The sequence below is a fragment of the Hyperoodon ampullatus genome (genome assembly GCF_949752795.1).
Source record: "Hyperoodon ampullatus genome assembly, chromosome: X".
In the NCBI taxonomy this organism is placed as follows: domain Eukaryota; kingdom Metazoa; phylum Chordata; class Mammalia; order Artiodactyla; family Ziphiidae; genus Hyperoodon; species Hyperoodon ampullatus.
In genome coordinates this window covers 9,241,904-9,258,477 of record NC_136913.1, presented here as the reverse complement: position 1 = coordinate 9,258,477, position 16,574 = coordinate 9,241,904, and the positions used below count along the sequence as shown (strand labels likewise).

The window sequence follows — 16,574 nt, the reverse complement described above, 5'->3', positions numbered from 1 at the left end:
AATGAGCATTGACATCAGATCCTAAAAATCAGGAGCAGTCCGATCTGCTGAATCAAGTACAGAAGCAGGCATATCTGTGATAATCAATACTTGACTTCATGTGGAATACAGCATGCTTTCACTCTGATTCATTCATAATTCACCAAATACTTTCTCAATATCTACTCTGAATCAAGAAGTTTAATAAAAGCCCCCTTTGGGGCTTCCCTGGTGGCGCAGTGGTTGAGAGTCCGCCTGCCGATGCAGGGGACACGGGTTCGTGCCCCGGTCCGGGAAGATCCCACATGCCGCGGAGCGGCTGGGCCCGTGAGCCATGGCTGCTGAGCCTGCACGTCTGGAGCCTGTGCTCCTCAACGAGAGAGGCCACAACAGTGAGAGACCCGCGTACCGCAAAAAATATATATATATAAATAAATAAAAGCCCCCTTTAGGGGGCTTGCCCTCAAAGAGCTCATAAAAGAGATACAGTGGACTCAATTGTAATATCTGGATTCAACTGTAATATCATACGTACCAGTCAACTACTGCCATGATAATGCTGCATAACAAACCTCCCCAAAACTCAGTGTCATCCAATCATAAGTACCTGTTTTCATGATCACAGGTTTGCAGGATGATGCTGTGCCATGAATCTAGCTTCTGGAACCAGCAGGCCAACCCAGGCAGTCCTTCATACAGTAATGTTATAAGCAAAAAAGAAATGCACACTGCCTCTTAAGGCCTTCTACCCAAGCTGATGCTCTGACTCCTGCCTGTGTTCTATTGGCCAAAGCAAGTCACAAGCCCAACAGCAATGGGTCAGGGAAGGACACTCCACCTCTAACGGGAGGAACTGTAATGTCACATAGAAAAGGCTTGGAGTCAGGGAAGGTTTAAGAATTGGGAACAAAAGTGCAATCTACCACATAGTGAATAAATGCTATGATAAAGTTAGGGCATGCGATGCCTAGCAGAGACTAGGTACACAGCTAGACTAAATTTCCTAGCCACTCTCACTTTTAGACATGCCCAGGGTTCCAGTTAATGAAGTGTGGGTAGAATGATGTACTTCAATTCCAGGCATGGTCCTTCAAAACCTCCCATCCAGTCTTCTCCCATTTCTCTCCCCTCATCTGTCAGCTGAACCTTGGTGGGCAGGGCACCCTTGAATCGCATACTGAAGAGGAGAGAGCCTCCATCTTGCGGGTCCTCTGAGTGTGTGCAGCAGAGCTCCCTCAATCCATCAGGAAGCCCTGTTAGGGGCTCCAAGTGAGCAAGAAATAAACCACTTATTCTCAAATTGAGGGGTTAATCTGCTAAAGCAGTTAGATTATTTTAACTAACAAAAGATGCTAATCAAGCAAATCTCACACAATCCAAGATTGGGATTTAACCCAGGATTGGGGAGATGGAAAGGCTACACGGAACAAGCATAGATTACAAACTTAAAGAGAAAAGACAAATGGTCGTTTTCTAGGTGAAAAGGGGGCAAGGTAAAGATTGTTCCAGACAAAATGAAGAGTATATTTAAAGGCTCAGAGGTGTGACAACTTTCCAAACATAAGACACCCAAAGGAAACAAAGGAAATGGGGGCCAACCCCAAAGGGGTGGAGATAAAGACTGTGGAGTTTCCCCTAGGGGCATTAAGGAGCAAGAAGATAGACAGAGAGGATCAGATCTGCACTTTAGAAAGCTTCTAAATTCGCCTCCAAGTCGTATAGTACGTGCTAACAACAGGTGGAGACCCCAGAGTGGGCGGGCAGGGCTGGCTGGGAGCGGGCTGTCTCCCCAGGCACAACTCCCTTTCCCCCTCCTAGCAAAGCAGGCAGACACCCAGGGTACGGCTCTAGCCCGGAAGGGGAACTTGAGTCCTGGGCAGAGAGCTCAAGGAAGAACAGTAAGATGCTCCTGTCAAAGGCCGAGAGCAAATATTGTAGGTCTTGTAAGCCACGTGGTCTCTGTCATTACCATTGAACTCTGCCATAAGCAGCCACAGACAACACGGAAGCAAATGAGCATGGCTGTGTTCCAATAAAACCTTATTTACAAAAACTGGCAGGAAATGAGTAAATGAAAATAGAAGTAAACATATCAGGTGGACTAGAGCGTGCCAACCTGTGCCCTAGGCCCCAAAGGGAGGCAATGCCCTGAGCCATAATGCAGGTGGGCATGGGAGGGGCTTGCAACAAAACTAATCCCAGACGTCACCCTCTGTGTCCCTGAGACTGCACCTGCCCGTGCCTTGACACTAAGACTGGTGACGGGACTGTGATTTTCATAAGAGACAAGCACCCTGCACTCCAGTTAGAGGGCCGTTGTAAAATCACCATGGTTAGATGTATGAGCCAATGTAGAACAGTCTAGAGTTGGCCAGATGGCTTCATGCTCTCCACGACAGCAATCTTCCACCAGTTAAATAATCGTGCCAGTTAAATATATAAATATACTCCTTCCTACATTCAGTGGGTGAATTTTAACATTAATTTGAAAAACTCTGGACTATTGTGTTCTTTAAGGCTCATCTCTGTGAGACAGTTATCATGTCCGTATTTTCAGTTAAGCAAATCTCACACAATCTTTGAAACATAGGAAAACAACCAAAATAAACATTAAAACCCTATAGCAAATTGGAATTGTAGAGAAATTGCTTTTCCTTTCCTTTCCCTTGTCAAACTTGAGATACATTTCTTTCATTAAAATGACAGTATTTTCCTATCATTCAAAAAGGACTTCCTAAAATAAAAACTTACTGACACCTATAAAAACTCATTGTAGCATAATACTAATTTTGCTTGTTGAGCTTATAGTAGTAAAACACAGAGTTCTTAGAAGTCCAAGTCGATGAGTTTTAAACCATTAATCATAGAAAACAAAAAAACTGCTTCAAATGTCAAAACAAAACTAGTTGATTCTCAGAGAGCTAGTGTAAGAGTAGGCCATTTATTTTTAACTTGTACACTCCTTTCCACTCCTGAGTTACTGACCCTGATCACTGTCCAGCTCAACAAGTTACGATAATTCATTTATAATAAGTATTAGAATGGGTTGTACATGACTTTACTCACTTATTACTTAGTATAGAGTATTCATTGTATGCCAAATTCTGTAACCATACTTGAAAGTGCATTTCTAAAACCAAAGTGCAGGAGGAAACCCTCTCATCTCTTTGCCAGGAAAAAAATGGGAATGTTAACTTTGTTATCTAAAACTAAGGCTTAGGTTTCTTCAAGATACTTTGCACAACTTAAGTACATAATGACCTAAATTGTTCAGAAGCAAGGTTGCATACTTTTGATATGTCTTTGCTATAAAGAACTAAAGGCATATAAGTGATATCATACGATATTTGTCTTTCTCTTTCTGACTTACTTAGCTCAGTATGATAATCTCTAGGTCCATCCATGTAGGTGCAAATGGCATTATTTCAGGAAGGGGGGCCGGGGAGGGATGGATTGGGAGTTTGGGACTGGCCAATGCAAAGTATTTTATATAGAATGGATAAACAACAAAGTCCTACTGTAGAGCACAGGGAACTATATTCAATATCCTGTGATAAACCATAATGGAATAGAAAAAAATTTGAAAATTAAAAAAAAAGAACTAAAGGCAGTCTAGCTTTTCATTACAATGCTCTCAATCAAATCATAAGAAAGTCGGGTTAAACTCAACTGCAAATTAATACAGCCTACCTCAAGTCCTCTGTCTACAAGTAAATCCACTTATCTAGTTTTCTTTCCATGTGGAAAAAGATTAATGAAATTCATGAACCATTAGGAGCGGGTGGCTCAAGTGTACGGTAAGGAAATACCAGGCCTTCTCCTGTGGACTTATCAGCTCTCCGCACACGTTGGTTGAGGCCATACAAGTACCGTTGCCCATTCTTTTTCCATCCATGTCGAACTAGAAGTTGAAAGGCTTACGGAAGGCAAGTATCACTCTAACAAGTATTTCTCCAGCCCAAAGACAGTGGGCCAACTTAGTGACCAAAGAATAAGCATACAAAGTTGTCCCCAAGTGCAACAAATACCACTAGGGCAATTATGTGCACTTCTGATGTTCAGTGTCCCTACAGTTAAGTAAGTAATTTGCGATCAGAAGTTTAAGAAAGATAAGGGCTACATTAACTGTGAATGTACACTGGTGAATGCACGTATTTAATATGCTAAATTTTAATAAGTGTTGACAAAGTTTCTCTCCTTAAAACAAACTCTAGCCAGGCTCCTCTGAGCTCTCCCTCAACTAGGCGTCAACCTTGGCCTTTAAAGACCTGGACAAACAGTAACTTAGTTTCTTACAGCTCAAGGCTACATCCCTACGATGACTCCAGCTCCCCTGAAAGTGCCTGTGGAGAAAATTCAAGGCTACAAAAGAAGTGACTATTCCAGTCCACACCTGAAGATGGGGCCCCTGTCTCCCAGCCTCTGTGGGAGGGCAGGAGCCTAACTTTGGTAACAGCCAGTTAACAAAGCTAGATGGGCTTCACATGGACCAGCCCCTTCTTGCTTTTTGTAATTGTTCACCTCCTTGCCTGTACTGAGCCCCAGCGCTCTCCCTCCCTATTCCCTCATCCTTCCTTTAAAATGCCCAGTCGCCTGTGTACAATTGGAAGTCGTGTTCACACCAGCCTCTTTTGTCTATTGTAATAGTATATTACAATAGTGTATTAGTATATTACTTAGTATATTACTAAGGTAATAATACCTGCCACTTTAGTATCTGGCTCTGCTGATCTCTGACAGTGTGTATTTGGTTATGCTTCTGCCCACACACGCATGCTGATAATATAAAGAAGAGAAAATACGAAAAGGCACTGTTTCACCCAGGAGTCAGCAAACTGTTTCTGTAAAGGGCCAGATAGTAAATATTTCAGGCTTTGCTGGCCATAAGGTCTCTGGAGCACCTATTCAACTTCGCTGTTGTAGGGAGTTCCCTGGCGGTCCAGTGTTTAGGACTCGGCGCTTTCACTGCCGTGACCCGGGTTCGATCGCTGGTCGCTGGTCGGGAGCTAAGATCCTGCAGGCTGAGCACCGTGGCCAAAACAAACAAAAAAACTGTTGTAGAGCAAATGCAGCCATAGACAACCAGCAAATGCATGCGCATAGATAGCTGTGTTCCAATAAAACTTTATTTATGGACACTGACATTTTAATTCCATATTATTCTGATTTTGACTTTTTGAACAATTAAAAAATTTAAAAGAAATTTTAAAACCATTCCTAGTTCACAGGCTATATGAAAACACTCAGCAAGCCAGATCTGGCCCACAGGCCACAGTTTGCCAATCCATGGTTTAAGGTATTAATAATTTTCTTTCCTTGCTATGACTAGCTTCCAAAGTTCAAGATCATTTGATGGTAAGTGTAGATTTAAGGACTGCATTTCTCAACAAACTAAAAAATGCTCCTGATTTTTCTCATTGAGCCAAATATGAAATTAGTGGTTTTAAGTCCATTCCTTAAAGAAAAATTTCTAGTTCACCAATAATGGGTATTCTCTCATAGTTAAACATCCATGCAAACTCCAAATGGAATAATAAGGTAATAAAGTTGAAGTCTGTGTGTGTATGTAATTATTAGAGAAATGCAAATCAAAACAACAATATCACCTCACACCTGTCAGAATGGCTGTCATCAAAAAGTCTACAAATAACAAATGTTGGCAACGATGTGGAGAAAAGGGAACCCTCCTACACTGTTGGCGGGAATATAAATTGGTGCAGCCACTATGGAAAACACTATGGAGGTTCCTTCAAAAATTAAAAATAGAACTACCATATGATCCAGCAATTCCATTGCTGGATATATATCTGCAAAAAAACCTGATAACACTAACTTAAAAAGATACATGCTCCCCTATGTTCACAGCAGCACTATTTACAATAGCCAAGATATGGAAGCCACCCAAGTGTCTATCAACAGATGAATGGATAGAGAAAGAAGATGTGGTATACATATACAATGGAATATTACTCAGCCATAAAAAAGAATGAAATTCTGCCATTTGCAGCAAAGTTCATGGACCTAGAGAATATTATGGTAAGTCAGACATAGAGAGACAAACACTGTATGATATCATTTATATGTGGAATCTAAAAAAATAAAACAAATGAATGTATAAAGCAAAACAGAAAAAGACCCACAGATATAGAAAACAAACTAGTGGTTACCAGTGGAGAGAGGGAAGGTGGGGGCAAGATAGCTACAGGGGATTAAGAGATACAAATTACTATGTATAAAATAGATAGGCAACAAAGATATATTGTATAGCACAGGGAGTTATAGCCATTATCTTGTAATAACTTTTAATGGAGTGTAATCTGTAAAAATACTGAAACACGATGCTGTACACCTGAAACTAATATAACATTGTAAATCAACTGTACTTCAGTAATAGAGGGAGAAAGAGAGAGAGAGAGAGTTAAACAGGAACAGGTGGAAAGCTCATAAGCAGAAAGTGAGAATTTCCAGGTCATGCTTTTAAAGTACAAGCAAGTTTCACTTCATCTGACAATCTATATCAAATTCTGATAGCAAGAAGGTAAATTCACTTGCCCCAAAGAGAGAGAGAGAGATGCTTGAAATGGTACATAGCCTGAACTAGACATCTTCCCCAGTACAGCTAACGACTAGACTTTCACAGCTGCAAACTAGCAACCCCCGGGAAAGTAGAGTTAAATATTCCTAAAACAGGAATCTAGTTCTGTTATGAAACTGTTCATCATTTCACCTCATGACAGCCACGAAAAACAGGAGAACTCAGAAAGGACTCAGACGATGAGCAAGTAGCATTTTTAATAAAATTCAAATCCAGAGTCTTTGGGAGTTTTTCGTTGCTAGCCTCCAGAGTCACTATTATCAGCAACATTAATGCAATTACTTGGGTAAAAAGGGAGATGGGAAAAATCTGACCTTTGCATTGCTTCTTTAACTTCCTTTTTTCCCTAGGAAATATTTAATTCTGAATAAGGTAAAGGTAAAAGAAGTTTAGTAGTCTCTAAAAAGGTTTTACATAAAATCTGAGGAAACTATAAATATATATATATATTTTTTTCTTCCTCAAATGTATACTTGGAACAAAATTAGCACACTGTATTATTTGTCACTGCTATGTACCACAAAACCCATGCAACTATTAAGACAATGTAAAATAAAGCAGCCCCCAAATTTACCTAATACTACAAGAAATAATCTTCACATTAATAACTGGGACCAAATCATTATCTCAAAGTGTGCCATTTTGCTTAAAGAAAAGAAATCTTCATTTTTTCAATCCATGAATGCACTGCTCAGTTTAATAACCCCCCTATGAGTTTGGGGTCTCAAATTTCTTCCCTCAGGCAAAGGGGGCATAATCATATGTTCTTCTACTGAACTGCATTCTTCTATAAACATTTCAAAGAGTGTATCTGCTTTACAGATGAAACAGTCGATACAAAGAACAGTAACAATAAAAATATATGCCTATTTTGTAATGCTCTCATCTACAAGGATGGAAAATGATATATAACTGTTACCAAGGAAACAGTGAAGTAAAATTGCATGTATCAAGCAGTTTAATAACCAGAAAATTAAAAGAACAAGGAAAAAATCATCTCCAGATAGAACCATGACACATTGTGCCACCCACAATGGATGCAATCAAGGGTCACAACTCAAAAAGATGATGTAAAGGGTCCCAACCTGCCAGTTATTCCAACGCTTGGCAGTCTTTTTTTTTTTTTTTTTTTTCTGTTTTTAAATGATGGTTATAAGATGTAACTGGATTCTTGAGGGGCAATTTGAATTCCGACTTTACACATGATTAAAAGAGCATAGATTCTGGTAACAAGTGGTTAAATGTAGGTACTTTGAAAAGTCAAAACATGCTGTTTATTTATTCCAGTGTGGATTAATATTCTCTTGGAATTCTCTGTAATTACCACTTTCTTTACTCACCGGTGGGACAGTTAGCAAATATCAGACAGCAAATGCTTTCTGAATTAACATTTAGAAACTCAAGTTCAACTCGCTTAGGAACCAAAGGCAAGGCTAAGGCCTGGGATAACCACGTGTGTTCACCTCTAAACCAGGAGAATTTTAAGCACTCAAGTAACCACGCTGATCAAAGCTAAATCCTTTAGGAAGATTATCCATTCTGAAATCAGGAAAATCCTGCAGTGTTAGCACTTTTATACTTCACCTTTGAGAAAAGAACTTGATTTCTGTAATGGTGTTTAAAACACACACACAAGACTTTATTCCTTCAAGAGCAGAAACAAGCAGCTGCAAACATGTGTTTCTGCATGCTGATGACCCTCCAAAGGTATTTCTATTTCAGCTTGGGGACAATCGTCGAGCTCACACTGAGAAACAAGAAGAATTCTTAAGGAAGGGCGATTTCTTAATCGGCACATAAGCTCAGAACATGTGCAGCTTCTCTCTTTAGAATAAACACTCTATTTGGATCACGTTAAGGATAGAAAGTGAAATTCACACTCATTTACTAAATTTTAACCTCTCTTTAAAATAAGATACTAATCCCTCACAGCCTGGCTTGGGTTTGCAACAACTCAGATTTGTGAATATCATGAGGGCATTCTAGAATTGTAAAAGAGTATAAAACATCTTTTCACTGATACACAGCACTGTCTTCCCCCAAGCTCCAAAGTTTAAGGACGAAACCTAGGCTCTAGATGTTTTGTTAATCTTAACGTTTTTAGCATTTGAGGCAACCGACATCTATCTTGGTTACTTTGAACTATATTATTGGTTGAACCTCTCTTTCCCTTGGGCAAGCTCTCTGTCCGTGGGCAACTGCTAAACTATTGCTCACAGCCGTTTCCCATCCATGGTTCATGATTTGACAGCTGTTTATAATCCAGCCATAGGCAGCAGTGGGCAGGAAGTTAATAGAATAGAGGTGTGAAGCCACGGCCCTCAATGATACAGATGTGAAATCAAACAATGTGCCACACTACAATCATCCACCACCCAACTTACTAGTCTTCTGATACGCAGGCCAATACCTCTTGGTGGGTGGACATACTTACCCATCAACTGTATACCTCACGTCTTCCAAGACTAAGTTACACCGGGGCCCTCTCCCTGGGAAATCTGCTTGTAACGTTAAGACACACCCATGTGAGTAGAGAAGAAAGGTGGAGATGGGCAAGAAGAACAAATAAAGACCTGTGGATGTTGGAGAGAGGCCCATCGGAATGGCAACATCCAAAATGAATGTTTCTGAAATGGCCCAAACGTAATTTAGCCAAGTCAGCATACATTTCTGACTTGGGCTATCTGACGCTACTCAATCTTGCCTCATGCAATCAACACGTCCCACCCTAACGCTAATGATTCTCTCACGGCTGCAAGCAAGTCTAAAGTGTGCCCCGAAGACCTCTGCGGTCTCCTCCCTAAGGTCGAGGTAGTAACTGCTGTCAAGAGCTCGGGGAGAGGAAAGCCAGTGCTTCCAGAGACTTGGGCAGAGAAGGTGGGGCATGTCTTCTAAGACTTCTCACACCGGGCTCTTGCCACTGAAGCCACACTGCAAGAAGCATGCACCTACTTCCTGGGGTTGCTGAAGTCTTTGGAAGCTAAGCAGGGCAGGAGACGTAGGAGGAGTGCTCTGACCAGGTAACACCTAGGCATCCAAAGAGTGGAAATGTTCCTCCTTTATCAGCACTGCCCGACAAATCTGCCTGAATTGATGATTTTTTTTTCCGTTTCAACAACATGGCCACTTGGAAGCAAATGTCTAAATCTCTCCAGGCTTAGAACTACATAGTCACCCAAAGAAAGGCTAAAGGTCTTTCTCTTCTGTCTCCATGACTTCAGCATCTAGGTCACTGCTGGGAACACCTGACAGGTTACCTGGGTCAACCTCCAAGCTGACTTTTTGCGGGTGTGGAGGTCCAATTTAGGGGTGGGGGGCAGGGGGTCGCTTTTGGTCACTGCCGCTTGGAAAGCAGGAACCCAAGCTCTAAGCACTTCGGGCTTTCCCTAGCGGGAGCGATTACAACCATCTTCTCTTAGCCCTGAATTATACATGTGACCCCAAGCGCCACTGGGGCTTTTCCTAAGGGAAAACAAACTCGTGAATACTGCTCTGTGCGTGAGGGCGTGTGTATCTGTGTGTGTGGTCTACAGCCGTGGCTACACAAGCCCCACCAGCCAGTGAGAGAGAAGTTGAACGCGGCGGCCCCTGGCCACCTCGCTTCAGTCCTAGCTTAAGCCCAGCTGCTCTCTCCGGCTTTGGCTTCTCCCCGAGGCTCCCGAAAAATAAAGCACCAAGTTGCCCGCGGCGGGGGCCCCTGGGTGCACGTGAACCGGCGCGGCCCCTACCTCGAGAGCTTTGCAATCTTCACAAAGCTGAAGACATCCATGCAGGCAGCCGGGGACCCCGAGCGCGGCGGCTCCGTCGCCCCTTGTCACGCCAGCAGCAGCGGCAGCCTCGGCAGCCGCATGGCCGGCCGGGACCTCAGCGCGCCCCGGGGCTCGAGTGGCGGCGACAGCGGGTGGCGGCGGCGGCCCCGGAGAGCCCGCACCTGGAGGCGGCGGCTGCTACCCCCCTCCGGCCGCGGGCTGCGTGTGCATCCCCGGACAGGACCATTGATGGGCGCCGGTGTCGGGAAAACTCAATGGAGAGGGGGCCGGGCCGGGGGCGAGGGGCGGGGGCGGGGAGCGCGGCCCGGGGACCGCCGGGCGCCCGGGGCAGGCGAGGCCCGGACGCTGGGCGCTGCTTCTGCTCCCCGCGTGCCGAAGAGCGCAGACTGAGCCGAGAGGCGGCGGACGAGCCCGGCACACGCGCGCGCACCCCTCCCGGCACTGCAGCTGCCTCCCTGCCTCCTTCCCCGAGCCGAGTCCCTTCTCCTCTCCCCACCCCCAACCCGCGGGGGCGGGGGGGGGCTCTCCTGTCACCCGCTGCGTGTGCCTCCGGATCCGAAAGATCTGATCTAACCGTCTCGGACACACCGGGGCCGTGAACGCTGCCCCCTCCCTCCCCAAACCTAGCGAGAGCCGGGCCACCGCAGATTGCCCAATGCCTCGGCGTGTTCCATAAACAAAACTAGCGATCGGGAAGGAGCGGGGATGGCCGAGGCTGGATCTTTATTGAAGGGGAAGGGGAGGGGGACGCCCAGCGCGGCGGGCTGGATTTGGAGAGCGCACAGTTCCCACTGCTTCCCCCGAACCTTTGGAGCGAGACGTGACAGCTGGGTTGGCTGGGAAGGTGTGTCTTTGGACAGCAGCACCAGGAGGGAGTCGGAGAAATAAGAAAATAAGAACCGGAGGCATTGGGGGGGTGGGGGGAGGGCATAACACACAGCTGCTTCTCACTAGACGGGCGTGAGGGTCCCAGGAGCCAGCGGCGCGGAGACTTAATGGGAATGGGTTCCGACTCTAAAGGAAGAGGAAGAGACGACAACGGGGGTCTGGCAGGCAGAGCAGCCGCTTTCTCAAATTCAGCGGTGGGTGAAGATGGAAAACACCTTACTCAAAAGACGAAAACCAAAAACCAAAACACAAAAATATAAACACATACCTTAGGCAGAGTAAACTCCAAGTTGCAGCCATTTAGAACTCCTAGCCTTCTCTTTTACATAATTATCTGGGATAATCGCCCCTCTTCATTAACTCAGTTTTATCTCCCGGGAGGTTCTGGCTTCCTCGGGCCCCTTTTTCTTGTCTTTCTCTCGGAGACTCAAGGCCTCTTCTCCAAAATCCTTTAAAATTTCTTCCCAGACTATATGAAGGTCAGATGTCTGCACAAAGTGTGTTCTCCCACCCAGAGGCGTTCACCTGATGGGAGGGCCACCGCAAAGAAAAGATGCCACCCCCGAAATGTTGGAGGATCTGGCCAGCCCGCTTCTAGCTCTCCAAGGGGATTAGAGAAAACAAAATAGGTTTAAAGTTCCTAGACTTCTGCTCCTATCCTGGTCTGTTGCTGTATTTAAAGTCTTCAGTATTCAAGCCTAGTACTTCCAGTTTTTTTTTTTTTAAAGGCATTTCTTTCAAAAATTAAACATAAAATCAGTAGCAATCTGAAAAATCTAAATGACTTGAAACTCAGGCACAAAATTCCATTATTTTGAATATGAATAGAATCAATTTTCCTTTAGCTTCTTATAGACTGGTTTAATTTCATGAACGGGGTTACTACTCATGATCGGAGGAGACAAGAAGGGCCTTGGCTTTTGAACCCCCTGTTGTTTGTGTAAAATAATTATACTTTGGGTCTGCACTGTGCTTGGGAATTCTGAAAGCGCTTTTGCATCTGAGTCTCATAGCAACCTTGTCATATAAGTAAGGCAGCATATTTAAAAAAGAGAAATCTTTTATTTTTACGCCACAATCTATTCTCAATGTACTACCGATGAGTTTTAAACGCGGGTCAGGTAAGGTTAGTTGTCTGATCCGAACTCTGCAACAGCTCTCCATTGTCCTTGGAGCTAAAGCTGCACTCCTCCAATGCCCCGCGACGCCCTAGATGCCTGGCCCTCGATCTCTCTGACCCCATCTATTACTCCCCACTTCCGCCAGCCCCACCGCCCTTACTAAGCTCCAGCAGCACCGGCCTCCTTGCGTTCTTCAAACTCTGCAGGTACCCTCCCACCTCCCACCTTTGGCTCTTCACAGTGGTTGTCCCCTCGGCCTGGAATGCTCTTCTGTCACATATCTGCATGGCCAGCTCCTTCACCCTGTCAAGTCTTTGTACAAACGTCACTTCCAAAAAGCCACCTCTGAAAAGCCTCTTCAAAACTGCAAGACCCACCACACCCTGAGACTCTGAGGCTTCATTAACTGTTTTTTTTCCCTTGTTTCCATAGCACTTATCACCCACTAGTATATTATTTTTATTTTTATTTTTTTGCTGTACGTGGGCCTCTCACTGTTGTGGCCTCTCCCATTGCGGAGCACAGGCTCCGGACGCGCAGGCTCAACAGCCATGGCTCACGGGCCCAACCGCTCCGCGGCATATGGGATCTTCCCAGACCGGGGCACGAACCCGTGTCCCCTGCATCGGCAGGCGGACTCTCAACCACTGCGCCACCAGGGAAGCCCCACTAGTATATTATATAATTTCTTTTTAGGTCTGTTGCTTCTCGTCTGATTCTTTTGCTGGAATAAAAGCTCCACAAGGGCAGGGATCTTTTTTGGTTTTGGTTTTTGGTGTTTTTTTTTCACTGATGGATCCCAAATGCCTACAACAGTTCCCTGGATGTAGAAGGACCTTAATAGATATTTGTTGAATGAATGAATTTTATGTTCATTAGATTCACAGCCAGAACAATGCTGGCCAAGCATCCCCAGCGGGTGCTGCCGCTTCTCTGACCTCACTGCTGATGTTCGTCCATCTCCCACTACTCCTCCATCCCCAGCATCCTTCATCCTCCTTTGGGTTGCTAATGATAACAGTGAAGGCCCTCATATCCTCCAGTTAGTTTTCCCCTTCACCCTATCTACCTTTCCCCAAGAGAGTGGCCACCAAAACCTTCCCTCATCTCTGAGTCAGCATCTGGCAGCAAAGACCAGCTCTTGATCGGGAAGGGGAAGTAAAGCAATGCCTTTGGAGAATGTGTTTTGAAAAAGTGCTCCACTCTGGGGACAGAACAGTTGGGATGCCCTTTTAGAAAAGAGAACCCTATTAATCAAGAATTATTCCAGATACCAAATAGCTATTTATTCAACAGTGAAAGTGACAGGAAATAGGCATTGTGTTTACTTGTAGAGAGACAGCCTTCCTTCAAGACATCTGGTCTACCTGGAACAGCTCGTTGTTGGGCTTTCAACCTGTGCTAATTTGCGCGCTACAGTTATGAATGGTGCAGAAGCCGACTCTCCACAGCCTAACTGCCACCAGGGGGAAACAACTGGCTTCTCCAGGTCTTTATCCTCCTCTGGTACATTAATTATCTAGAATGTTTTCTAATGGATTGATATATTTTTTAAAGTGAAGAGATTCTCCCCATCCTCCTTTGTTTTTCATTGACATAAAAATGGAAGAATCTGCTCCTTTGAAACAAGCTAACACAGCCAGTTTATACCTTTAAGCTCTCTTGGCAGAGAGACAAAGATTTGAGTAGCTGGTCTCCAGGCCCTGTTCCCTCTCTGTGCCAGGTGTGTGCAGCAGAGGCTGGGATAGGTTTCTTTGTCTAGCATGAAAAAGATCTGCCTAAAGCAAAGAAAAACCAATGAGTGGCATTTGAGTACATATGTGATTTTCTGAGGTTTTATTTTCAGCCTGGAGACTCTCTAAGGGCCCTTATAAATCTTGTAGAGATTTACCCATTGGAAGCTGTACTACCCAGCCCTGAGAATCTGTTTAATTTGCTTTACTTGGCTCCAAGTGACATTCGGTCATTTCCGAAAACAAAACACTTTCAAACACTGTTGAATGTATTCACAAATAAGAGACCTAAGGGCATCAGATCCACAGCAAGTCATTTAACTTCTCTGAGACTCAGTTTCCCCACCTGTAAAATGGAAATCATAATGTATTCCTACCTTACCTAGAATGAGCCCTTGAGGTTGAATACCAATTCCCAGTTGAGTACACGTGAATTGAGGCACATGGTTATTAACTCCGGAAGGATTTCCACAACTGTCTTGAGCCTTGGCTGTAAAAGTTTCAGCCCCTAAGATCATTACTTTGAAGGTGAAAACATTTGCTTAGATTGATCAGAGGTGGGTGTTTTGCCTAAAAATCAGTCTCATTGCTGCCTGGTCAGTCACCAAAGCCCTAAGCAGCAGTATCTTTTCTGCTCTGAGGGCTTCTCAGGGAAAAGAGGGAGGAATTTCTTCATTACTGTTAAGACCTTATCTCAGGCTAGTGTCAGGACTCTGCTCTTGGGCCAGATGTTCCATACAGAATGGCAGCTGAGGATTCTTTTGCTGCAAATTACAGTAGAGAGAGCCCCATGCATTTCTCAGTTGGACTGTAGCATCTTGGCCATATGGTCAGTCTCAAAAACAGGAGTAGGTAAAAGCAAGGTAAAAGCAAGGTATCCACTAATTCAATAATTATTTAAGGAATTTCTCCTATGAACTAGGCACTGTTCTGGGAACTGGGGAATACAGCAGGCAACGAAACAATTTCTGCTCTCATTGACTTTACATTTTAATAGAGAAGACAGATGATAAACAGCAAAATAAGAAAATAACATAAGTAAGAAAAATAGCAGATGGTGATGTGCAGAGAATTAAAGTCATTTTGATTGAAAGGGAGTGACTAGATGACTAAGATCCAATGGTCAAGGAAGATCTCTCTAAGGAGGTGCCTATCAAGAGATGAATGGAAAAAGAACATGTAGTATATAAATATAATGGAATATTGCTCAGCCGTAAAAAAGGATGAAGTAATGCCATTTGCAAGAACATGGATGGACCTCCACGATATTATGCTTAGTGAAACAAGTCAGACAGAGACACTCTATGTTATTACTTATATGTGGAATCTAAAAAATAACACAAACAAATGTATATAGCAAAACAGAAACAGACTCACAGATACAGAAAACAAACTAGTGGGTACAAAAAACAAACTAGAGGGACAGGGAGGGGCAAGATAGGGGTATGGGATTAAGAGATAAAAATTACTATGTATAAAATAAAGAACAAGGACATATTGTATAGCACAAGGAAATGTAGCCATTATTTGGTAGTAACTTTAAATGGAGTATAACATATGAAAATATTGAATCACTATGTTGTACACCTGAAACTAATATAATATTGTAAATCAACTATACTTCAATAGAAAAAGAAATACCCTACCCTCCAGACTCCTTCCTCCATAGCATTTCACACCATAGGATAATTTAAATTTGTTTTTAATTTCCTATTTCCCCTACCAGAATATGAGCTCCATAAAGGGGAAAGAGAGATCAACAAATATTGCTGATTGAATGAATGGATGACTGATAGAATAAATTACAGTCCATAGAGATGAAGTGAATTGCTTAGAGTCACACACATAGTTAGCAGCTGAGTGAGGATCAGAACCCGGTGTTCCTTGCACTACATCATCTAATGCCTCTCACATCTGAACTAGCACATAATGGATAGCAGACTGTCAGGGAGAGAAAGGGCAACTAGGAGGAAGAGGGAATGCTTCCGGAAGGTGATGATACCCAGTCTTAAAAGGTATTGAAATTTAGTTACCCTAAAGGTAGGGATGGGGTACAGAAGGCTTTCATGGTGACAGGCACAGCATAATAAAACAGTAAGGGGCATGGAGGTGTTGTATGTGCAGGAAATGTGGGCAGTTTGGTGTTGCTTGGTTCTACAGTGAGAAGGGAGTAAAGAGAGATGAACCTTGAAAGGCAGGTAGGGGCCAGGTCATGGACTGTACCTTATAGTCAGTGGGCTTCCAATTTTAACCACAAAATGTTTCTTTCTAAAAGCAATTATTTCCAAGAATCTCAATGCAGAAAGCAAATACAGAGTGGGATCTCCTTGTTTGAAGTGGGAACATAGACGCCCCAGCTCAGATAGCATCCCCTTTGCCTTCTTCCACCCCTCCAACTAAGGTGCCCCCATGGGCTCCATATGAACCCAGTTTGAGAACCATGGTTCCAGTGATGGGGAGTTATAGACTGGCTTGAAGCAGGGTATGA

General features: G+C 43.8%; 1 protein-coding gene across 3 annotated transcripts in view; it reads right to left on the bottom strand.

The window, feature by feature from the left end:
• FRMPD4 (FERM and PDZ domain containing 4) overlaps positions 1-16,574 on the bottom strand; it is a gene marked incomplete at both ends in the record, with an annotated part of 744,491 nt that overhangs the window by 523,152 nt on the left and 204,765 nt on the right. For 2 of the 3 annotated variants that reach the window (XM_079727898.1, XM_079727899.1), the window contains one exon: positions 10,303-10,343. The exons of the other annotated variant lie outside the window; for it this stretch is intronic. In XM_079727898.1, the coding sequence (XP_079584024.1) occupies positions 10,303-10,343 (41 nt within the window). Of the gene's footprint in view, positions 1-10,302; positions 10,344-16,574 lie in introns of those variants that run through there. 3 annotated transcript variants of the gene reach the window in all.